The sequence below is a fragment of the Colias eurytheme genome, chromosome 25, assembly GCF_061535395.1.
Source record: "Colias eurytheme isolate Ceu_HAF_F1 chromosome 25, ilColEury1 Martin Lab GWU primary, whole genome shotgun sequence".
NCBI lineage: Eukaryota > Metazoa > Arthropoda > Insecta > Lepidoptera > Pieridae > Colias > Colias eurytheme.
Window position 1 is genome coordinate 7,737,441 of NC_143004.1, and position 27,519 is coordinate 7,764,959.

The following is a 27,519-nucleotide window of genomic DNA, read 5'->3' on the forward strand; positions in this document are numbered from 1 at the left end:
CTAAACCTTTTAAAGATAAAAGATAACAAGACTGCGAGTCGTCAAATTCTACGGCGTTTAAAGATTCAGGACTATTTCTCTCAATTTGCTTATGTTCTTCAACTATTATAGAACTTTTACTTTCATGATCTTTTCTGTATGCCTTAGATGTTGCACCACTACTGCTTAGATGTGGTTTGAATGTAAGTCTTTCTGTATAATCTATGTTATCTTCAGTGCTACTCAAATAGGGCTTAAGTTCTATATGATCTTGAGGAGGAATATTTAGTGTATCGGCTATGGGATGTACTATTTCTGATTGTAATTTAGCTTTAAATAATTTACTAGAATCTGAGTTGGTTTCAACATACTTCGGGAACCAAGAATTATTTATAACATTCTCACTGTTCGGTCTAAAGAATGGTTCTAGATTTGTTTCTTTTTGCTGCTTGCGAATACAAGTATTATTTGTTTTATCTATAATAATGGGTTCTGACATGTTAATGTTATTAAATGTTTCTTTTAAATTTTGATCTATCTCATTTTTAGTAATTTCACTATTTACCTTAATTTTGTCACTCTTTTCAATATTGTCACTAGCATCATTCTTTCTCTTTTTATCTTTAGAGAAAATTGTCGTTATTTTATCGAGTACGTCCTTTAAGTATAATTGGCCAGGATCAACGCCTTTGCCTGTATTCACGTTTTCTTCAATAAATTCTTTAGTTGTAATACATCTAGAAACTTTCTTTTGGACACTCTCAGTTTGAACGTCGCATAAAGGTTGTAGGTTATTTTTGGAATCTTCTGGAGATATACTCGTCTCTGTCATACTGTGGCTACTGTGCAGTAAATCTAGATAAGCATTTAGAAATTCTTTAGCCACAGTTGCAGGCATGGACGTGTCGCTTATTAAGTGATGAATGGTATCCTGTATTTTAGCCAATTCGTTTGAAGAGTTTGAATCACACGGATCATTTTCAGCTGGTTTATTCAAATCTTTTTGACGAGACAGTTTTTCTATGTTGTCTATAAGCCTTTTCGTGATTTTAATATCTCTCTCTTTATTTTTACTGCTACGAACTGTTTCGCAGATATATACAGTGCTTTTAAGCATACGTTCCAATTCTTGTATTTGACGGTCTTTATCATTGCTTTCGTTAAATTTTGATATTTGCTTTACCGACTTGTTGAAATTTTTATTTGAATTATAAACGGGTATTTTGGATGCTCTTTCTTTAGGTTTGATTCCTCGATACTGAGTTTCTTTTGTGACACTTTGAATATTGTAGCTGGATAAATTCTCATCCTTCATAAAGTGTTTGTTCGATTGCCTATCTATTGATTTGGCCGGCATAATTTCTTGTCTAAATTCATCAATTGAAGTATTTTTCAACCAATATTCCAATAAACATCTGAAGAGGATTTTGATAGGATGTACGTCGGTTGGAACCAATTTAATATCGTATAGTTCTTTGACTATTTGATGAATATAATTCTTTATGCTATCGTCACCATTGATAATAGGATTCGATGAAGGTATCGTCTCTAAAACAGACGTTATTAATTTTTCTGTAATGTAATCATACTCGTATAAAGTCATGGCATCTTGTAAAGATTTGTTTTCTTTGTTTTCGTTGTTTATTTGTGCTTGAAAGTTCTTTTTCACAGGGTCATGTGCATGAGCTCCTTCTAGGATGTTTTTGATACTCTTAACTGTTGGATATTTGCCCAATAACATGCATCTACTCAATGGCCTTTTAAGTTTCGGTTCGATAAATTGATTTCTGTATTTGACAAGATTAGTGCATTTATTGCTTTTACGCATGAGTGATTCGGGCGCCTTATTTTGTTTCTTATTGAAAAAGAAGAAAGCGGGCATAGTGCTCGTATCATTTTTAGGTGTTTTAGTACATTTTGTTGGACTCTTGTTAATTTCAATTTTACACGGACTGTTGAACGGAATAGTTTTAACTTGAGAGTTGAGCGAGTACTTGCATAGCAAAGAAGACTGTAATCTCATAGATTTAGCGTCTAATTCAGAACTGTTCATTTGTTTTTCCGTATCTGTAGTGTAAAGGGACAAGATTGGTGACGTATCGTCTTTAGAATCATTATTTTTATTTCTTGCCATACAATTCATGGAGCATAAACTTTGATGTTTCATATAATCTCCGATGTGTATATCGCAAGGTTTTGGTGTAATAGTTTTTATATTGAGCGGAATTAGTATATTAGCATCTGGAATAGGATTGGTCCGGGCCGATATGGAAATAGGACAAATAATAGTTTTTATAAACGGTGCACTCTTATTAGTTTCTTCTATTGGCGAGAGTAATTCATAACTTGAGGTACCTTTGGGAATTTGGAAAGGAATAAGGAAATTGATAAATGGAATTAGAATATTGTTAAATTTAACTCTATTTCATAACAAAATACTGTCTCTAGATAAAAAAAATTTGGAAAGTTTATTGGAATCTTAAAGAACGAAATTAGGGGGGAAATGTCTATATTTTTTCTAATAATTATCATGAAGAAAATTCGTCAAATTTAAGTAAGTACATAGTTCTATACTTATTCATAACTTTTCAATATAATTATAATAGATTAGTCTTAACTTACGTGACGAAGTATCTGTTGGCGGCAGATCTTCTAACGGCGCGTGTATTTTGGGCACAGATTCTCGCGCACCGAATGTTAACAAATGCTGCCTGTATAACCTAAAAATGTAAGGAAGAAAGAATGGTTATTAATCTAGAATTGTATGTTTAAAGTTCTCAGTTCTGGATAGTTGGATTGCTAAGCTTAATTATTTTTTTAAGTTGTGTATTCAAATATCATCATTTTACTGAAATAGTTATTTTTTAATCGCTGTTTCCATAGGTGTATGTAAAACGATTAGTGACGGTCAAGAGTGTATTGAGTCATCTGTTTATCTACAGGGACGGGTACACTCACCAGAAAATATAAATTCAATTGTTGTTATTAAGTTGATAGAAACAAATTGTTTTAAATCACAAAACAAACGGTAACCACTATAGTTATACATCATTTGGGTTTAATGTGTGAGTATGTATTTATATGTATGTGTGTGTGTGTGTGTGTGACGTCACTCACCTGTGCGCCGTGAGCACGGCCAGCCAAGTGCGGAACACGTCGGGCGTCTTGGCCCTCAAGTGATATATGAACTCGTCCGCGTCTATATCTATGCGACGACGACGGGCCTTCGCCGATATGACTGAGAGACCCACGTCTACGGAACCGTGGAGTCGGCCCCGGGCTACATCGGTTGGGGACCGCGCGTATACTAGTATACCCGCGTCCACCACGAAGAAACGCTAAATAAAATTACAAAAATAATGTTAAAAAATTGGTTGCTTGTAAAGTCGACGATCGAGATGTTTACGTGATAACGTCTTATTGGTGGCAGCGCTCGAGATGAGACGGGAGATCGGTCCGTCTCTCTCTCGTTATACCTGCGATCGCGCTCGTGAGGTTTTGGTGTGACACAAGTTTCTGAACATGTCACCCGACTAAAACGATTTTAAAAACGTTATCACGTTAATAATGTTAAAAAATGCACTCTTAAGAGTGTCGTTATCTCAGTAACACTCTATAGTCTATAGAGTGTCATTATTGCACGAACTCTGTATAGTCATCTTATTTCAACGAAATACGCTTATTAGAGTCATTAGACAGATGACTAAGAGACCCACGTCTACGGAACCGTGGAGTCGCCCCCGGGCCACGTCGGTTGGGGACCGCGCGTATACTAGTATACCCGCATCCACGACGAAGAAACGCTAAAAAGATAGCATATAACACGATAACATAATGACACTCTACAGTGAAATAATGACTAATTATCGAGTCATTATTTCACTGTAGAGTGTCATTATTTCACGGACACTATAGAGTGTCATTATTTCAGAAACACTCTAAAGATTATTACTATTACACGAACAGAAGAACGAATGAAAAATTCGAGTAGTCCAACGAAGAACGCTCATGAAGAAAATTAGATAAATTTATAAGTAACATTTTATAGACAGACTAGATGTTTTTAACAAAATTTTTCTGAAAAATGTAGTATTTTGCTAATCCCTCGCTATTCATCCAATCAGTCCAAAACACCATTTCCATCACACCCTAAATCTTTACTAACCTTGTGCCATCCTTTAAGAGGCCACTTCCTCTTCTTATGCAAGTACCCGTTGAACACTTCAGGCCGCTTTTCGAAGCGCTGACCATCTTTTAACCCCTCTAGCACCTCCCACTCGCTGCCTCGGCGACGACTCCTGTAATGGGATATTTAGAAACCAATGTTTTACAGATTACACGATAATACGAATTTATTAAAAGATAATGGCAGCTCGGAACATAGTACGATCCGATGCGCAGAAAACAATTTTTGGTATTAGCCGGGACGTTAAGGGATCTGTGCGCAACCGCCCTCGCACCTGCACCTAACTTCCGAACTGCCATTAAGTTTGAATCGAACTATACTCATTATTCGACAATATACCTTGCGAAATTTTCCCTTGCTGCAACTTCGTATAACCATCACATTTAACCCTACTCACCCTCTAGTCTTCCCAGCTCTCGGTGGAGGGGGTAACGGTCTCACAGACCGCTCCCCACTGTCGGCGGATAGTGATGCCGTTTCGCCAGAACAATCCGAGTCGGACGGCGCCCGTCGCAACGCGGCAGCCCGGCCTGCAGCACCGCGGCGTCTCTCCCCTGGAGATAACGTAACAATGCTATAAAAAGCAATGAAAAGAATGCTGGTGAGGATTTCGATCGATAAGACCCCCGTCTTCGACGTCCTGTTCGAGACCATGCAAGCGTGCAGGAAATAAATAGATAATACAATTTATCTGCGCATGTTGATAACATCACAACTGTTCGAAGCGGTGAAGGAAAACATCGAGAGGAAACCGGCATATCGAAGAATCAAAATGTTGTGAATTATGGCCCATAGATGGCCTGTATCCCAGCAGTGGGAACATAATGGGCTGTTGATAATGATTATGTCATAAGTAAAAAGGTGTAGATAGGTTAACTATACCAACACAACGCTCGATCTTCAAAAACAGTAACGCACAAACGCTTAGACGTCAGAATGAGATGACATAATTCAACTATCGTGAGCGAGAAAGAGACAGAAAAGTAAATAGTGGCTAAGAAGCCAACCTACACCTTTTTACTTATAACATCATTGGATAAAACTACAACGCTGCGATAAATATCCACTGAGATACAGTTTAAACTAGTTCAGGAGCGGGGTGATTATTTAATTATGTACTCAAACATTCTACAATGAAGAAATAAATACATGTAAATATAAGATAGAGAAAAACTGACACAAACTGACTGGGTGACATAACAACGCACAGCCCAAGCAACGAGGGTTTGAAATTTGAAATTTAGAAATTTGCCTCATATTAAAGGGAGGTATTAGTACAGAACTGAAATGAAAAAAAAGTTCCTTCAGGATTTTTGAAAATTAAATATCTGTGGAAGGATACACGGTTTGTATGGTCTGTAATGAATAAAATTTAGATCAAAACAACACAAATCAATTCCGATTATTCGCATGGCGTTTACGATACCACAGATTACAAAGACAGACTAAACTAAATGGGCTTATGACAGCTCTCGTTGGAAGTACAGAATGTACTACGTAAACATTATACAATTTTACATAACTTGTAGGTCTTTTATAATATAGTATTTATAGTCAAGCAAAACGAGAAGTGTTCTTGTACGACCATAAGACCTTTAAACAGTCGGATCGTCCATACGGTGGGGTCTTTTTATGGTAATTATTACATGAAATTCAGGCATCCATAATATACATTTACAAAAGTTTCACTTAATACGTAATGCAAAGCTGAATGGGCAAGATGTTTCATATTGTATTTTTTAACTTTGTCCTCACAAAGTTATAGATTCATTATCATATCAAAACGTCAACGTGGATAACAGATAATAACTCAAGGAATGAAGGGACTTTTTGCAGCAAGCTGACCCTTATTAGATTCCCACTATATTGAATTTTGGCAGAATATCATTCAGTTATTGAATGCTTATAGGCGACATATTTCACCATCTGTGACGTATCACATTATATCCCTGACTCCCTTCTCCCAAAATTATATTACTTTGTCATTAATATCACTTTCAAACGACTTCAAAAAATGATGGAGACCAAGAACTTCAACTGGGTGAACCGATTTTGGTCATTTTTGGTCTAGTTCTGACAATAAGGCGGTTTTAGTTTGTTGTTAAAACTGTCTATTCCTATATATTGCAGTAGCTATATAATCTGCACGCAAAAATCGCATAACGTCATGACGCGCACACCTAATCCCCGAGACAATGCCAGGCATCCGCGAATCGTTACACTTGAAGGTTGCAACCTCGACAAACGGACGGACGGTAGAGCCCCGAACAGGTATACGTGGTTTGCATAATCACACGTGCACACTTGGTCGTGATTTGGCCAAATTTTTGGGTTTGGGGTTAAAAATAACATGAATTGTTGCAGTTGCATACTTAGAGATATTGTAAGAATAGATTGTGACGAAAGAACAAATGACATCATCATCATCAAACATGGTATGGAATGGTAAAGTCTTATCTAATTTTTATGGCACGAAATTAAAAAGGACTGAAGTTCTGAAACTGAGGTTCTTTTTAATAGAAAGAACAAAAACTCGAAAAAAAATCAAAACCTGTTGCGTAATTTTTAATATCTAAGCTATACAGACAGACAGCGGAAAGCGACTTTGTTTTATACTTTGTAGTGATAATAATTATGTTGTATATGTAATTTACGCTATTATAATACAAGTGAAGCCACATGCTCAAGCTAGTACACATAAACTTACGTTTGCTCTCGAGTCGAGTCGGCGCGGTGGCGACATGCTTCAGTCCCGTTTGATTTGACATCTCCTTGCCACTAATGTTCCTTGCTAACCATCTTAATTCTGAAACAATAGGTACACGGTAATTATTAATTAGTCATTCTGTAAATAATTTAATTTCATATACTAGTAGACTTTATTTTATTGAAGTGAAACTTCTTTATCGGGGTTGGAAAAAAATTTAGTGTAACATTTTTTCGTTACGCGTGACATTTTTCCGTTACGCGCCATCTTTTTCTTATCCCTACCACGCGTGATTCGACGTATTTCTGTAAAGTTGAACATAGTTAATTATTTTTTGAAAAATAAGGTCATAAAGAAGTTTCACTTCTTACGTGTGTACACTAGTACACGCACACACTTTTTTTAAGAGCACTAAGGTACTTATACGAACATGTCAAGCGTACAAGAGATAAAGAAAGATTACTATTTTCTTATATTTCTGTATTTACATTTAGTTGTTACATACTTCAATGGATTAACAATGCAATTAACTCATGTATTATTTAAATTGCTTGTCGGATGCGTTAACAACTGTATATTTTTTGTCAAGAAAAGATGTTTATTGACAAAATGCAATGGTACCTCGATCTATGAAACTTCACATTTTTAAACTTTTTAACTCTGAAGATAATATACTGCAAGGCATGCTTGGCCTATTGCACGCCTCATAAGCGAAGCGTTGAGGTGGGTACTACTGTCACTTCGCGCAAAACATCTGGCCCAGTAGACAAAGTAACAATTACAAAACGATAACGAAGTTAGAAATCGCAAAAATGTATGGGATTGACATACGCCGCGTTAGATCACGTGATCTATCTAATGTCAATCCCATACATTTTTGCGATTTCTAGCTTCGTTATCGTTTTGTAATTGTTACTTTGTCTAAGGCCCCTGATTTTTCAAACTTAAAATGTCTTTATGTATCATACATTGCACTTGTAAGATAATACATACACACACATATTAAGAAAAAACACTATTTTTAACGTTCATGATATTTTTGATGTCATTTTTGTTATTTAAACTAGTTAAAAAACAGTTTAAAAAAGTTCTGTCTTGGACGTCCGTGTGTCTGTATGTGCGGATCCTTTTTCTTGTTAACACGATAGCGACCGAAATACTTTACTAATCGAGTCTTTTTTTTTCTCTTACGATTGAGTATGCTCAGGAATAGAACCTTTTCATTTTTCAGGGTCTGATTCGATGTGGTTTAATTGTTATTAAATAAACAAAAATAATAATTAATAAATAATTATTAAAAAAAAAATTATGAGGCGTGCACTTTTGGATTTTCCAAACTATTTGTTATTATAATGTGTGTAATTTTGAAGTTACAACCGCGCGGATTTAGACCAGTCACCAGTGAATACAAATATGGAATTTCATACTTATTGTATTTGTATTAAGGTTTAAATTGGATTACTCTTAATCTTCCTGAACTATCATCACGGACGTATATATTATATCTACGAGCACAATATTTTCTTTTATTTCTCTTTTAACAGGACTTAATCTAATCTAAGTCTTTCTATGAAGCATGGTTTACGTAAATGGATAACGATTATTTTTATACTAACCACTTCTGCAATCTAATCCATACTAATATTATAAATGCGAAAGTAACTCTGTCTGTCTGTCTGTTACTCAATCACGCCTAAACTACTGAACAAATTTTCATGAAATTTGGTATGGAGATATTTTGATACCCGAGAAAGGACATAGGCTACTTTTTATCCCGGGAAAATGCCGCAATCCCGGAAATCCCACGGGAACGGGAACTATGCGGGTTTTTTTTGGCTGCGCGGGCGAAGCCGGGGCGTACCGCTAGTCATTGATATATTGAATTAGAAGTAACATACTTTAATTTACCGAAAAATAACAAAACTAGCGATATATATAAATGTCTTCTTGAATCTCTCTATCTCTTTAAAAAAAAATATCAAAATCCGTTGAGTAAAGCATACCTACATAGACAAACAGTGGAAAGCGACTATCATAATATTACTCAGTTTAATCCAAAATATAAGTAATCAAATTTTAAGAAATATATAATTATTTAGTGTGCATCAACCTTTTACTAGATTAAGGGTGCTTGTCCACTAATAATGTGCGAGGATATGTAGCCAGGAATGTGTTTGAAAATAGCCAATCATATCGCTTCATTAAGTGTTAAGCGTTTAGCGTTTGAAGCGATACTATTGGTTATTTTTATTTACAAACACATTCCTCGCTACTCATCAATACACTCTTCAAATAGCAGACACCACGAACAAATTCGCGAGTCTCAGCTTGTACAAATAAATTGCAATACGTAATATTTACCTATCACACGGAAACAATCCACTGTAATATCTAATCATCATCTAAACACTAACATTATGTATGTGTGTGTGCAATTGAACAAAATATTTACACTAAATGTATCTGTGTGTGTGTATCTGTGTCAGTGATTACTTGTAATTATTACTCATTTATTGCTTTTGTAACTGAACGGGCCATTATGAAAGATACGTAAATAAATAAGGCCTTGAGACGCTAAAAACGTTATGGTTGGGAAATGTTTCCGATAAGTAAAAATTATCTTAGATAATGAATAAGGATTTAAATAAACTTAATTGCTTCTTTTACTTTAATACTTATTTGTTTGAAAAAAAAACGTAATATTTACAAAGAAGCATGATGCATTCGGAAGTCGTGGTTTCGCTCTTTTGGTACTGGTGATCTAAGCTTTGCCTATAAATTTAATGAAAATGAAAATTATTGCATACTAGCTTTCCGCCCGCGGCTACGCCCGCGTTTTCAAAGAAAAACCCGCATAGTTCCCATTCCCGCGGGATTTCCGGGATAAAACTTATCCTATGTGTTAATCCAAGTTACCCTCTATATGTGTGCTAAATTTCATTGTAATCGGTTCAGTAGTTTTTACGTGAAAGAGTAACAAATATCCATACATCCATACAAACTTTCGCCTTTATAATATTTAGTAGTAGGATTCTTTGACAATAAACAATTGCACACAGACATAAAAACATGTAAGGTTAATTATCAATTACACGCATAATCCATAAATGTTTGTAATAACATAATTGCCGATATAATCTAGCAAGTAATATTTAATTCAATGATCGCGACATAATAGCAAAGATTTAATTAATAAATTTCATCAGCGATCATACAGGCAGGGGAAATTTGAAAAGCTAGTTTAAATTATTTCACTTTTATCATTAACTTGCGCCCCGGCTTCGCCCGTGGTGTATATTTCGCAATAAAAGGTAGCCTATGTTCTTTCTCAGGGTCTAAAGATTGTCTGTGCCAAATTTCATCAAAATCGGTCCAGTAGTTTTTGCGTGAAAACCATACATACATACATACAAACCTTTCCTCTTTATAATATTAGTATAGATTGAACAAACATAACTGAATTAAAGCTGGGTATAATTACATAATAATATCGTTAAAAGTTAAAAAAACACGCTTAAACTTATGAAATTATTATCTGTACATAAAAATAAAGTGGTGTGTGAATTAGGTTATAAGGGTTCGGCCTTCCGCTCGAATACCTAGAGTGCAACTAGCACTACATGAATCAAAAATTCATATTCTTTCCTTTACAATGTGTTGAAAGTTGAAACTACAAGTAGTTCTAACGAATATATCAAAGAAAGTCGTGTTAGTACCACTTTTAACTGAAGGATGAATGTATCACTTAGATTAGGATAAACAAGTCAATAACTGCGTTAAAAACAACCGACTTCAAACTTGCACTTGCAACATTTACAAATACAGACAAAAATGCTCATAAAATAAAAACTACTGGGCCTATCCGAATAAAATTTTTATGGGACCAATTCGACACCATCCCGCATCGAACAAAAAAAGAATCACGTAAATCGGTTCAGAAACCACGGAGTAATCGGTGTACATACATAAAAAAAAAAACATACCGGCCGAATTGATAACCTCCTTTTTTTTGAAGTCGGTTAAAAAATACATAAATTATTACAAATTCTACCCTACCCAGGCGAAGACGAATGAATTAGATTAGATTATGAATTTACATTGCTTTTGGTTAGGGAGCCAGGTGCAAATTTGGTTCATTATTTCCTCTCAAGAGATAATTCGTCAGACGCATGAGAGTATAGTATTATAAAGCCTCGTGAACGTCAGCTGGCGCTCGGTTGGGGGGGTGAGCGGTTGTAGCCTCCCACGCACATAGGAAAAAAAATACATTCATTCATTCATTTCCTCTCAGCTAAAAATTTGTCAAATTGTAGCTAACCCAATATCTCAACGAAAAAAAATAGTCAGCTGGTTACAACATGGTGTATTATACGTCAGCTGGTGTCTCGAACATGAAAGTTAAATTTAAAGAAAAAATTATTTTCCGTTATTTCCTCTCAAACAAAAATTTACCTGATGATAGCTTATATGTAACTGTGGATAAATATATATGTTAGCTGGCTGTATTTTGGTGGAAAAACCGTCAGCTGATACGGGAGGCTACAACCGCTCTTCCCCCCAACCGAGCTCCAGCTGACGTTCACGAGGCTTCATAATACTATACTTTGATGCATTTTACTAATTACCGCTTGAGAGGAACTTGGTCATAAAATCTGCTGCTGGCTCCCGGACCATTTGATATCATTACCAAATTATAAGAGCAAGTGTAATAATTTGACATCCAATCGACAAGGATTCTCGCACGGATAACGCAATAATCTTTCTATCCGGATATCCGGATCACTGTAATATCCGCATTCCGGATATTTGGGTCACCGTGAGCCAGCTGTAAATTGTAATGCCGGCGACGAGACCATCCGAGATTACCAGCAACTTATTTGTTCCATTTTTACGTTGGAAATAGAAAATTCGCGAAGTACTTGCATCGAAGAAAGAAAATTCTTGCTTCTTAAAGTATGACGTCAATTACAATTGTAACAAGCATTCTTTTTGTGTTTTTTTCATGGAAAGGTAGCGGTTTCACTGATTGAAGTGACTTTGGCCCAATAACACGTATGAATATTGAATACTGTATTATTTATTGTGGAATAAATTTACATGCAAAGTAATTAAAATATTACATAAACACGTAGTAATATAAAAATCGAAATACATCTATTCTCATAATAAACTTTACGAGAATAGATGTATTTTTTTCTAAAAAATAATAGATAGCATAGTAACAGACACATAATTTAAACGCGTACCATCGTAACAAATGTTCCTTTTGTGATGAAGTTTTGATTGACAGACTATTCATGCTTAATATTTGACACGTTTAGAAACCCGGAGACATGTCGCATAAGACTTTTTGAACATTGAATACACTTAGCGTATTTTCAAACAAGTCTTACTGTACACAAAATAATTTTACAAAAATATATGTGCATTTTTAAAAGTGAATTTAGGTATATCGCATGTTTTGATGAAAATATATGAATTCATTAATTACTGATACCTACAGGTAAATTAGCTTGGAGAAATTTTTGCATATGTAGTGGTGTGTATATTACTCAGATCTTAGAGCGCGTTTCCACTATATCGTTCTGGCCTATACAAAAATGTTTCGATATCCTAACATTACTATTTAACTTTATACTTATTCCTAGCAACACTTTTGTTTTCAATAAAAACAAGTTTTTATTTGAAAGAAAATGGTTTTGACTTTATAAAAAAAAATATATCCTTCAATTTTACGTCCTTGAGCAAACGACAAGGCGACTACCGTGAAACAATAAAATATCGTGTCCATAATAATTTGTTTCATAATTAATATTTGACCATAATAATTACGAAACAAAACAAATAAATAAATCGTCACTTGATAGTGGAAAGTGGAAACACGCACAAAACCAGAATAAACCAGTTTACGCTGTCCGCAGGTGCCACGTGCAGTCGTTTGGTACCGTTAGAACATAAAGCACATTTCATTCAAAAATTATAATTATTATGTACGTAGTTTAATTGATAAATTTTGTATTTGTTGATTGTTGTTATTATTTGTTATTATTGTTATAATATTTGTTGAAGTGAATTACATGTCCCGCAGCCGGAGGCCCCAAATGAAAACTCAGATGTACTTAAAAACTACATTTAATAGCTAAAATGAGACTTTTACACCCATGTCTGCACGATGCAGACCGGAGTTAAAGAATGAATTTATACAGTTTAATAATTATAAAGACGTAAGCTTGGATGCTATAAGGGAAATCGCATCCACATTCTATTCCCGTGCGAACGGCGTATTCAGCAGTTTTGTATGAAGGCAGGGCCATAACTAGTGTTTAATTTGTGTGTAAGTGTTGTAACTTTATATTGTTAATTCAATATGGCTCCAGTGTTAAAACATGGTCGAGGCAAGCCTTTGACTTCTCAAACTAAAGAATTAAACTTTAACAGCCGTACAAATAAACGAGTTATAACATTTTATGCAAAGAATAAACTAAGAATAAGGAAAAATCATACAAATAAACACGAAATAAATGTAACCTAGTATAACTTCGTAATAAGTATTCATACTAATGCTATTCCGTCCTTATTCCGGCTACCACCCTAGTATAAGTCTGACATAACCGAGTTATAACATATCTTTTAGTACATTGTGCTGTGTTTTACAAGTTTTAGAAGCAATTTTCAATCTAAATTTGAGATAATAGCAATGAGAGTAATACGAGAAGTAGAAAAAGTTGAGCAAATTAATAATTTCATTACGTACCTATTGAAATGGAAAATTTTGTATGAAATGTCAAAATATACGAAATTATGAAAAACCCTTTTGATATTTATAATGATTTATTTATTTACAACATGCGCCAAACCATACATACATAAAACTTATTTCTAAACTTATCACAATAATATACACTTTCGTTGAAAATATAAATCTTCTAAGCCTGGAGTTGTATGTTTTGAGTACCAGTTATTTGGCAACTCTCTATCTCAAGGTGGGTTTATCTTCTGTTCTCCAGATATTGGATAGCGTTATCTATCATTTGCTTGCATATTTAATGATATATTTAAATTATTTCCAATAAATATTTAAAAAATAAATAAACAGAACATCGTATGATGAAACTTCACAACAAATTCGACGAAGTCAAACGAGCGTCAGCAAAATGACAGCATCAAGGCTTAACCGTAGACAATTTCAATGTTTTTCATAATTTTGTGAATGAATTGCGACGTTGCCGCTTTGCGCCTATTGCATAGCGTGAGCATAGATACATCGACGTTATTCCAAATTTATTTGTAAGAAATTATGACATCCTTATTCTTTATTTATTCTTATCATATCTATGCATTGCATAAGGTTCGAATAAGCAAGTTTTTATTTGTACAGCTGTAAATGTCGTTTCTTTTTCAGGTTAGTAAATTTTTCATTTTAGTAACATTGTTAATGTAAAAGTTATATGTATGTTAAATGTGCAAATATTAAAATAAAGTCTCATCTTTTTCAGAGGAGAAACACATATAGTTTAATTTAAAATCCCTTATACAGTAGCACCTCGTTAAGTCGAACCTCGATAAGTCAAAAACCTCCAAATCTCGAAAAAATGTCTTGTTCCCTTCCCTTCAAACCCGAAAACCTCTATTACTTGAAATTTTGTCCCTCTGTTAGTCGAAATAATCACCGAGTCCCTCCAAGCCATTTTGGTACATATTTTCACTCTATAACTCGAAAAATCAAATTTGACCTCTGTATCTCGAACATAGCAACGTTTTATTTTACAACCAGTACACTATTGTTTCTTAGAAAACATTTTAGGAGTACTTATACGATAATTAATTTATGACTCACGAAACACGTGTTTGCGTTAAGTATCTGATGACGAAATTATCGATTCAGTAGCTCAGAAAACCGATACTAATGATTAAGATGACATAGAAGACGTGAATAGTACATGCGCTCCATGGGTTTCCATCAAAGAGGCAAGAACCGTATTGAATAACTACCTTACGAAATTTTATAAAGCAAACCAGTATCTTTGAAAAAGAAGAATTTTCTGCTCTTTATAGATTATAAAATGCTAGAGAACAACCAAATTATCTAAAGCAAAAAAAATACTGACTTTTTTAATGCCATATTTTTTATTTTAAAATGATTTGAAATAATGTTGATTTATAATAAATAAAAACATGTTTGTGACCTCTGCAAGTTGAATTTTAATTTATTTTACCTCTGTAACTCAAAATTGATAAGAATAAACCTCAAACTCTTTATGTCGAATCAAAATCCGCCTAAGTCGAAATCCTCCATAAGTTGAAAACTCTATAACTCGAATTTTTTGGCGTCTCCCTTGATATTCGACTTATAGAGGTGCTACTGTATATACAGGGTTACTTGTAAAACACCGGCAACCTCGCAGGACAAGATAGCTAACATCATAAGTAACAACATTTCGACTTTTGATAATTTGTTAGATTTTATTTTCATACAAAAATAAATATTCATTTAATTTTCCGTCTGAATATTATAAACTCTACGCCTCCCAAAAATTACGTAAACAAAAAGCGAACGAGAGGGGGAAGGGGGCGTCGCGTCGTCCATCCGATAATTAATAGAACATAGACTTACAAATGTAAGGAGAGTACAATAAAAGTTTAAAAAATCATTTAAAAATAATTTATTGCGTTATGCCAAAAGTCGTAGAACAAATGTTGTTATTTATGATGTTAGCTATCTTGTCCTGCGAGGTTGCTGGTGTTTTACAAGTAACCCTGTATAAAATAAAAACTAAAAATAAAATGTTGTTTTATTTTATTTGCTGACCATACACTACTACAAACGCAAAAATTTCTCCAAGCTAATTTACCTGTACTAAAATGTTCAATGCAAAACTGGTTTGAGGCAATAAATTTTAACTGTTTGTTGTTTTAAAACGAATTCAGTAGACCAAAGTTTGTAAATAATTCAGTGGCTTTCATTCGTATTCGTTCTTACTATTTAGTATGTAAATACGGGTTTCCACGAAGGCCTTTTACGGTATTGTCTTTTAGGATCATGAATGTGTCCCAAATTGTGCCCGACTTTATCCGAGACTACAGGCTTGAGGCTACTCATTTAGGTACTGAAACTATTGGATACTAGCGGTCCACCCCGGCTTCGCCCGTGGTACATGTTTACGTTTTCTCTACATAAGAACCATCCTCGTACTTCAAGGAATATAATAAAAAAAGAATTATCGAAATCGGTTCAGCCGTTCTCGAGTTATGCGCTTACCAACACATTTTGCGATTCATTTTTATATATAAAGAAGATAAAGAAGATTAAGACAAGTTATTAATAAACTTTTAAACTTGTAAAAAGTAATTCAGTTTTCTTTCGTGCTGTTGAAATTTGACCGCTGTAGAAATAATTATCAACACTGAATCATACGATAAGAAAAGCGATTTGATTACAAAATGCTCATTAATCTAATCTATATTTATTAAATAAACATATTCATTGAACCGCGTGTAATAAAAGTGTCGTAGAAAAAATATAATTAGTCAATAATAGAAGGAAACAGCTGATTCGTACTGAGCCAAAAGTGTGTCGACGCTGACTGAAGTTATTTTGATAATAGATTGCAGTTTTATTTATATAAAAACTAGCGACCCGCCCCGGCTTCGCACGGGTGCAATACTGATACTAAATACACTACAGAAAAATTGTGAACATATATAAAAACATAGCAGCCCGCTCCGGCTTCGCACGGGTATAAAATAGATAGCCGGGCGGCCGGCCGGTACCGCCGCAAACGCTACGTCCCGCAATTTTTAAATCTGTAATATCTTCGAAAATATTCACTTAAATCATACGGTGTAAAGGGCCATATAGATCTATATTAAATGAACAATGTATTCAAGGTATTTAAGTAATTGGTTAAGGATTAATGCTGTTTTGGTTAAAATCGCATCGAAAATTAGCCATTATTTGTCGTAAAAAGTAAATGACAAAAAAAAGTTATTGTGGGTTATCCATAAGAGATAGACATATACCATCGCGGACTTTTCTATAGACCTTTTCAATGTGTATAATAATTAGTACATTATTTTGATAAAACTCGTAGGGTTCAGCCTGCGTTTGCAATGTAAGCGGAAAAAATGTAATTTTTTACGACATCACATTAGAAACCTCAAAAATAACAGTACTTTTCCACTATTTAATGGATATTATTATACATACTAGCTTCCGCCCGCGACTCCGTCCGCGCGGATGTCGGTCTTCGCGTGGATGGTTTATTTCTCCATTTTGAGTAACTCTGACAATGACATCTTATAAATATCTATTGGACCCAAATACGGCTAGGCCTATAATAATACGCAACGTGTGTTCGCGGTTCTACAGAACAACGTCTATGGATAAAACTGAAAAATTTAGATTAATTTTTTTTTACGTATTTTTCCAGGATAAAAAGTATCCTATTTTACGCCCAGGATAATAAGGTATAATTATACCAAGTTTCATCGAAATCGAACCGTTAGTTTTTACGTGATGCCTGAACATACAGACAGACAGACAGACAGACAGACAGACAAAAATTTTTTTAATCACATATTTGGGTTTGGTATCGATCCAGTAACACCCCCTGCTATTTATTTTTTCAATATTTTCAATGTACAGAATTGACCCTTCTACAGATTTATTATATGTATAGATAAACCTTCCTCTTGAATCACTCTATCTATTAAAAAAAACCGCATCAAAATCCGTTGCGTAGTTTCAAAGATTTAAGCGTACAAAGGGACATAGGGACATAGGGACAGGGAAAGCGACTTTGTTTTATACTATGTAGTGATGATAGTTGCGTGTATCTAGTGATTTTTGCCGTATGATCTGTACTATTTTTGCAGAAAAATATTGGGTGATAATGTGGTTAAAAGTTTGTAGATTTTGAAGTGTCTCTTGTTATATTGCAATGGTATTGTGTATGTTTTAGAATTTGTAAAAATTCTAAACTACCGACAATCAAAAGTGCTTGTGTTTAATGACCTTGCAGAATTTTTTTATTTATATTTTCATAGAACTAGTTGTGTGCTTTTTATATACTGTATATGTATTTAATTGCGCGTTATGTTTTTCTCAATTTTTAAGTTGGTATAGACTTCGAATACCCTATTTCATTGATATCTTGTATAATATAGAAAATTATTCTAGAAATAAAATTTAGGTTAACATATCCATACCGAGCGCTAGAACCGTCAGCGGATTTTTAATCTTCATCGTTGCTGCAACTTCCCTTCAGGCGCTTCTAAAACATCCCCTTTGAAACATGCTCCATATCAGTACAAAACAGTTTCAATTCTCACATCACACAATATATTTGTTATAGTATTATATGGACACAATTTTACTAAATAATATCGCTTATTCTTTTCGCCAAAGTTTCTCAATGACACATAATATGTATTGTATCTTGTTTTATCAACTCACACGTTTGTTAAACTTGTTTAAAACCAAATTTATAAAAATAACTGGCTAATCGTGTAAAAATCTTATTGTAAAAACTCGCCGACCGAGGAAATAAATCAATTTTCGCTCGTCTTTATTCTCATCAGATACAAATATAGGCAATCCTTTTTCCTCACAGATAATATATTATATACTACATGCGTAACTATGCACATAAAAATTTATAATTCGTTTCACTTGATAATAGCAAAGAATTTGTATCACGAACTATAACAAAACTTTGCAAAAGAACAACACTTTTTTCTAATCACGATAGCAGTCCCTAATTTCACTTTCCATACTATTGTTACACACTCCTAGTATTGTATACAACACTTTTAGTATTAAACAACATTAAATATAAATTTAACAACATTAAATAAACAACAAACAACAGTCCGCTTACATTAATTACAACACACTGGTTGCATCAACGTGTGCTAATCAATTTCATATCGAGATTTGATAAATTTCCACGTGATCCTTATCAAAGGTGCTTCAAGGGAAAATTGAAAATTTTGTGTATTTTACATAAGTTAGTATTAATGCATAAGTGATAGTGTCGTTAAAGTGTTTTAAGTTTGTTTGTGGTACTGTTTGGATTAGTATATCGTAAATATATAACTATTATTATTTATATTCCTAGCAATTATTTAATTTTCTATTATTAATGATTTCTATTATCAATATACGCAGTACGTTAGACCTTGAATACCAAGATACAGATGCGCTTTGCCTGGTCCCAATTAATGTATTTAATGTATTTAAACATTACATTTCAAAAATATTTTTACTATTTTTTGTAGTTTTCTGAACGTGAACTCGATTCATTATTCAGACGTAGAGTTGCTGTATCTAACAAGGTGTGTGCCAACTGCCAACACTTTTTACCGTCGAAGGAAAAAACAAGATGCAGAATTACATTTCAAAGGTCCCCGTATGTAAAGGTTTAATTAAAACCCACTCTCGTTTAAAAGGTACAACCCGAGTGTAAAAGCGCCAGTTAGACATCAAAACGCTTAGTTCTACGACGTTGAGTGTAAAGACCCTTTTACGCTAAAAGTTTTGCGTACTCAATATCGGTATAAGACCCTTACCAACTAAATGACCCGTGAGAATCTTGGCAACCATTTAAATACACTGTGATCGTCTAGTGATTCGATTCCGGATGGAAATATCGTAAAATAAAAATATGCTGGATGTATAAAATACATAAGGTTTGCTGAAACCCAAAGAGTAAGGCAAAGTCCCAATTAATTACGTAATCTGTTGTTTCCTGCTTTTCTTACTTCGACCTGTTTTAAAGAGTTTCGTGTGGCAGGGAAAGCAAAGAAAATGGCGATAATCTCATGTGGAACCTACATATCAATACTGTTACATAATTTATAGCTGAATCGTTTGCTTCAATATAGTAAAATCTACCTACAGGTGTGAATTGAAATGTTATTTTTATGTTGGATCTTGGAACTGTCGTAAATGGTAAAACTATGTTATGACGATTCAAAAGTTCTTCTAGAAGAAGTCTAATTGAATAAATGTTTCAGTTTGAGTCGGATAAATAGCTCATTTTCAAAGTAGATGAGATGGCTATGTCGGTCAGCTCAACAATAAGGCTTTGGGTAAGGAATAATCCCATTTTGCCTGATCCAGGCAAGATCCATGGATCTTGGGATTCTAACTAAAATACAACGAGATAATTCATTTGTTACACACAAAGAACAGAATCTACCGCCACTGATCGAAGTGGTTGAGCGGAAAATATTACTTTATTGAGTGGACAATTATTTATAGTTGTCACGCAAGCGCATTTAACATCAATGCATTTAGAGTTAATATTATGGCTGTTTTGTAATTGGCCATTTATTCGTCACTGATTTATGAGTTAAATAGAAAAGGTAATCTTAGTTTCTATCTTAATATTTTGTTAAATAACTTCAGCCATTTAGGCGCGACTGGGAAACACATTCAAACTATGCAGCAAAAATACTAAGAGCCTAGGAAAATAGAAATATTTAAACAGCGTAAGTAATTTCTATGAATTTTCAGTCTTATGCTAATTAAAGCCAACGAAGATTTATGATCGAAAATTTCACCGATTCTGCCCTACCTATAATTATCTAGGTAGTACCCTTATAACCTAATTACCTACGTTGTAATTTATTCCGTGAAGAGTTAGGGGGATGTACCCTGTACCTATTAGCTGGTCGTTAAATTTGAAAGTAGGTTAATACCTACTTTGAAATTGATATACATACAGGTAAATTAGCTTGGAGAAATTTTTGCATATGTAGTGGTGTGTATATTACTCAGATCTTAGAGCGCGTTTCCACTATATCGTTCTGGCCTATACAAAAATGTTTCGATATCCTAACATTACTATTTAATTTTATACTTATTCCTAGCAACACTTTTGTTTTCAATAAAAACAAGTTTTTATTTGAAAGAAAATGGTTTTGACTTTATAAAAAAAAATATATCATTCAATTTTACGTCCTTGAGCAAACGACAAGGCGACTACCGTGAAACAATAAAATATCGTGTCCATAATAATTTGTTTCATAATTAATATTTGACCATAATAATTACGAAAAAAAACAAATAAATAAATCGTCACTTGATAGTGGAAAGTGGAAACACGCACAAAACCAGAATAAACCAGTTTACGCTGTCCGCAGGTGCCACGTGCAGTCGTTTGGTACCGTGAACATAAAGCACATTTCATTCAAAAATTATAATTATTATGTACGTAGTTTAATTGATAAATTTTGTATTTGTTGATTGTTGTTATTATTTGTTATTATTGTTATAATATTTGTTGAAGTGAATTACATGTCCCGCAGCCGGAGGCCCCAAATGAAAACTCAGATGTACTTAAAAACTACATTTAATAGCTAAAATGAGACTTTTACACCCATGTCTGCACGATGCAGACCGGAGTTAAAGAATGAATTTATACAGTTTAATAATTATAAAGACGTAAGCTTGGATGCTAACTAAGGGAAATCGCATCCACATTCTATTCCCGTGCGAACGGCGTATTCAGCAGTTTTGTATGAAGGCAGGGCCATAACTAGTGTTTAATTTGTGTGTAAGTGTTGTAACTTTATATTGTTAATTCAATATGGCTCCAGTGTTAAAACATGGTCGAGGCAAGCCTTTGACTTCTCAAACTAAAGAATTAAACTTTAAATGTCGTTTCTTTTTCAGGTTAGTAAATTTTTCATTTTAGTAACATTGTTAATGTAAAAGTTATATGTATGTTAAATGTGCAAATATTAAAATAAAGTCTCATCTTTTTCAGAGGAGAAACACATATAGTTTAATTTAAAATCCCTTATATATACAGGGTTACTTGTAAAACACCGGCAACCTCGCAGGACAAGATAGCTAACATCATAAGTAACAACATTTGTTCTAAGACTTTTGATAATTTGTTAGATTTTATTTTCATACAAAAATAAATATTCATTTAATTACCCGACTACGGCAAAGCAAAAGGAGGGTTATGATTTTGACAGGCTATGTATGTATATATGTATGTATGTATGTATGTATGTATGTATGTATGTATATATGTATGTATGTATGTATGTTCATCTGTTCCCTCGTAACTTCTAAACTACTTATCAGAATTCGACAAATGACATATCATTAGAAGCGTCTTAATTGTCCGCTGGTTATAGGCTATATGGGGTTTCACAAAATCTAATGTGGCGCCCTCTAGCGGACAAAACATACAGAGTAAAAAAATAAAGTTAAGATAAATATGCCGTGTTTGGTATCATTTGAAAGCTTTTTACTTGCACATTTTGAATATATATATATTACTAGCATTTGCTTGTGACTTTACCTGTATTCATGGGCTGATTGCATATAATTCACATCTTTTCGTTCATAGCTTCTTTATTAGTTCATCAATTTAACTTTTGTTTTATACTTTTTCAGCGTCGTTTTTTGTCGTAGTTGGGTTTTAGTTGTTTTACTTTTTATCTTGTTTTCCGTCTGAATATTATAAACTCTACGCCTCCCAAAAATTACGTAAACAAAAAGCGAACGAGAGGGGGAAGGGGGCGTCGCGTCGTCCATCCGATAATTAATAGAACATAGACTTACAAATGTAAGGAGAGTACAATAAAAGTTTAAAAAATCATTTAAAAATAATTTATTGCGTTATGCCAAAAGTCGTAGAACAAATGTTGTTACTTATGATGTTAGCTATCTTGTCCTGCGAGGTTGCTGGTGTTTTACAAGTAACCCTGTATAAAATAAAAACTAAAAATAAAATGTTGTTTTATTTTATTTGCTGACCATACACTACTACAAACGCAAAAATTTCTCCAAGCTAATTTACCTGTAATTATCATTGAAGAATTATGACAGATTATTTATTAATTAGAAAAACTTTTTCATTATTTCACGTCAATTAACCATACCATCTGGATATGCATTAATGCTATCCGATTAAAGTATATTTTTAATGAATACAACGATTTTCTATCGTATGACATAAACCAAACAGTCTTCTTCTTCTTCTTTTTTTCAAATGGCAACTCCCGATCCCAGCGAGGACAGATTCTGCCAAACAGTCATATTTTAATAACATCGCAGTCCGTTAGAAATTCATAAAAACGCACCCAAAATCACTTACGTCACATCCCTTAATAGACACACACACACACATCGAAATAGGGTCATTAACACGATCGCATAATAAAATGTATATACTTTCTTAATATTATCGTCCAATAATCAACAGAATCACTTTGAAGTCGGCAATAGACTGTTGTCTGTTTATTTATTTTGAGTATCGTGTGATTCACTAGGTATATTATGACCTAACGACCATGATGTCATACGCATAGACTAGAGGTCGTAACTTGTATACGTTGGGAATATATTTCGTTAACTAACACTTCCTGCATGGGAAGGTTGTTCGGTTTAGTTGAAATAGTTGGGGATACACCTGACTAAAGTTGAAGGTCGATTGGATCGAAATATAGGGCACTTTTTTATATTAGAGCGGGCAAGGGAGCAGGTGGGTCACCTAGTGAGGTAATCACCACCGCCCATGAGCACTCACAAAGTTACCTTTGTGAGGCTGTTGCCGACTGTCGAAGGTATAGGCATTTAGAAAACTGTAGGTACCTACTCCACATATTTATTCGACTCAACGTGGTAAGTTTAACTTAATGAATGGCTCGTTTATACGCAGCAGGCGTTCATATCGAAGAATTCTAATAGCCTTTCCGATTAGACTTAATTTTGGACGATGAGGAGTTCCCAAGTACTATGAAACGTATTTAGCTGAGAATAGATCAGAGTTTAGTTTCAACACGAAAAAGTAACATTTTTCAACTACTTTTTGGACGACTAATTTACGATTATTTGGACATAAAATATTATCCATATTTTGCTTACATCAAAACGTTTTCTGCAGAACTGGACAATTTACTTAATGCACTTTACGTGACTTAAAAATTCAGCGAATTTCAATATTTCTTACAAATAGATTTGTTACTGCTATAGGAAGTGATTCTCTACGGAAAACATTGCATATGTTGAACATCACTTAACTCCATTACTTTGTAACTTGAATCAGTGCTGTAAAAGTAATTGGAAAACCTCAACATGCAACTGTTACATACTTAAGAGGTCATATATTGTTCTATTTTCCTTATCATGTAGGTTACTCTGACCTTGTTGCTTGAAAACAATTAATTGCAATACCTGCCATATATGATACAGCCGCAATCTGCTATTTTTATGCTGATTTTCAATTTTTTTTTGTAGAGATATGATAGGTTTAATTATAACATTTATAATTATCTACTCAATACACAAGAAACATGGCTTTTCATTCAACTGTTATTGATAATTTTCTTGGAAATAATGATCACATTATCACATAGTACATAGTATAAAACAAAGTCGCTTTCTCTGTCCCTATGTCCCTTTGTATGCTTAAATCTTTAAAACTACCCAACTGATTTTGATGCGATTTTTTTTATAGATAGAGTGATTTTAGAGGAAGGTTTTAGTATATAATTTATTAGGTTTTAGACAAAGCGGGCGAAGCCGCGGGCGGTAAGCTAGTTTTCTTATAAAATCTTCATTACACCTTTTAAAGTGAAACTTCTTTGGGCGCGATGAGAGTAAAATTTCAAGATCGCGTCAAGGCAATACCGTCACGTCATCGATCGAGGCAACGATTTTGGTATCTTTGAATCTTACCAAAGAAGTTTTACTTCTGACAAGTGTGCTCGGCACACACGCTCTTTTTAATTAGAATATAAGTATATGTATTTTTATTTGAGAATTAATAATATTTTTAAAGTAACCTTGGCAATGACAATGACCCGAATAAGAATTTAAAACTTGAACCTTTTTGGAAAAAACGTAACAAATGCTTTTATTATGCACACTTTTTGTGTCATTCATATATTTTTCATTCAAGCCACTGCTGAATACATTTGATGATATGGAAACACTTTTAAGAACGAAACATGTATAAAGCAAGTTATTCTGTACATGGAAGAACAATACCTAACTATAATCTTCTTAAAATATTTTTTACTAGCTGTTCCCTTTCGCTCCTGTTGGTCTTAGCCTGATGATATATGCCTATAGCCTTCCTCGATTGGACGAGTAGTCCCTGAGAGTAGCGCGTTCCAATAAACTCTTCAGCTTTATAATATTAGTATAGTTAGATAAGTATTGATTTAACTTTTTATTGTACCAGACTATTTAACATTAAAAAAATAAATATATTCTTATACACATTGGACGTAAAGTACGAAAGGTGACATTATCGCTTATCAGCGATTTCTTCCAGGCTTACTACATGTACAGTTAAACAAGGCTGATAATCCAAACTCAAATTTACATTGTGTGCAGGATACATTATCTGTATTTTTATTGGTTCATTGGTTTAATTAAGTAACTAAGTGGGTTAATACTTGTGATAATCTGTTAATAATTAAACACATTGAAGTGACAATACAAGGCTATATGTTGCTGTATACATTTTTTTTCTATTTCTTAAACAAAACAAAAAATGAAACTTGATATCCTAATTTCTTTAACCCATTGACCACCGAGCGCCCCGATCGGGCCACGACACAATAGATTTTCTATTGTGTCTGTGATTCCGGGGCCTGATGGATTAAGCTTAAAATGTTGTGGATGGATACATGATACTAGCTGCGCCCCGCGGTTTCACCTGTGTGGCTCCACTTCTTTTGGTCTTAGCGCTGGGACAGCTGGTCTATACTAATATTATAAAGCTGAAGAGTTTGTTTGTCTGAACACACTAATCTCGGGAACTACTGGTCCGATTTGAAAAATTATTTCGGAGTTAGATAGCCCATTTATCGAGGAAGGCTATAGGCTATATATTATGATCTCGCTGAGACAAACAGGAGTTGAGCACTGCGGGTGAAACCGTGGAGCACAGCTAGTTTAATACAAAATAAGACTTTTCATTCATATTTAATTTGGGTCAAAAGATAGGAAAAAGATTATTAGCCCTAAAATTATTATTGAAATAAATTATGATCTTATAGTATCATTATCATAGAATTATTAAAAACTTTATAGATATAATTCAATTCAATTTTTTCGAAGGGTGGCAATTTTGTTTGAGTACAATTCTGCCAATGTCACGTTGGGAAGATAATACACGCTTGAGAAACTAACAATAATAAACCGATGTCAATCAAAACACAGATATACCTAAAACAAAAAGAGACAAACACAATATATAGATACACAACATAAAAATTAGTACTGTTATTTCAGACAGATAATAAATGATATGAGAGTTAATTAAAAACAAACGAAATAGGGCTACTCAATATTTTAATATATAATAAATATTTATAGTAAATTAATCTAGGTGTAAATTATAATTTTAGTTTATTAGTTGTGATAAAGTTGGTAAGAATTTCAATTATAGGTGAGTTTAACATTGCTAAAAGAGTGTTCATGTTAGTGGGTCTAGGGATATCTGGAGGAAGGAAATCATACAGGGAAGGGGAGTGATTAGGACAGTTGAGGAAGATATGGTCTAATGTGCCCTCGTCTATGCCACATTCACATAGTGAGCTATCCCTTACCCGAATTTTATAGATATAATTATTTTGATTGTATAAAGATAAATGACAGATAATGACTCATTGCTATGAATAAACAGATAAGATAAAAATTTATTAGTTTACTTTAAGTCTTACATATTGTGATTACAATTTTATATATTGTTTCATTAGTTCTTAGATGTGTTTGAAGAGAAATAAACAGGTACAACTGGCAAATAATTTATGAGTTTAAAATTATAGTTTATGATGTAAGTATACAAATTACAAATCTATCCGTTTTTATTCTTATACATTTTCAGTTTTTGATCGATTTGAAATTAATGTAAATTATTCTCAGTGACCTGTTTGAATAAATTGATTTTAATTTTCGGACAAATGTCTTATGAATATATAATAACCCATTCATTAATTATTCGAATCTTGTGTGCATTCGAATTACGAACAATATAGAATAAAATTATCATTCAATATTTAAACATACGATCGAAATGCAGTAAAAGTGTAAAACAAATAAATATATCAGATTTGTTAATAATCGTACGTTGTAATTAGGCAACATAAGCCTTCAAGAAACCAGTTTTGCATCATTCAGTCGCAATTGTAACCATTCCTAAACATAAAATATTAAAACCAATGTCGCGCCTTGAAATGTTAGGTGTTCGATGTAACGATTTATGTTTAGTTATATTTACTATATAAACTACGACACGACACATTTTTGGCTCCTGCACCAGAAAACTGAGATGTTTAATAACAAAAAAATGTGTAATACTTACGTAAGACGCTCTAAATAACAAATCAATCTTAAATATTATAGACGGAATTGATTTGAGGTGATGCGACGATTTTTCTAAACACAAAATTTAGTATATTTATAAATCACACTGCGAATTTTAACAAATTAACACGATACCACAATGTACAAACGCGTAGTTAGGATATCATTTTATTAGTAAATTGATTTAATTTCGAAAGAAAACCGCGAGAATAAAGCACCATTTTGAAGGACTAGGAAATATTGAAATATTGTCAAGGTTTTCAGCATTTGACATTATTTGCGTCAATGCGACATTTAACTTTT

The 27,519-nt window shown here is 33.5% G+C and overlaps 1 protein-coding gene across 1 annotated transcript; it reads right to left on the bottom strand.

Moving 5' to 3' along the window:
* Positions 1–27,507, bottom strand: LOC149897766 (uncharacterized). Its single transcript, XM_090116538.1, has 9 exons — positions 27,215–27,507; positions 6,873–6,971; positions 4,563–4,719; positions 4,145–4,277; positions 3,657–3,782; positions 3,097–3,317; positions 2,602–2,699; positions 53–2,334; positions 1–6 (listed from the first exon to the last, which is right to left on the bottom strand). The coding sequence occupies exons 2-9, from the start codon at positions 6,931–6,933 to the stop codon at positions 1–3; spliced, it is 3,084 nt and encodes a 1,027-aa protein (XP_089972664.1). The 5' UTR covers positions 6,934–6,971; positions 27,215–27,507.
* Between the last annotated feature and the right edge of the window lie 12 nt (positions 27,508–27,519).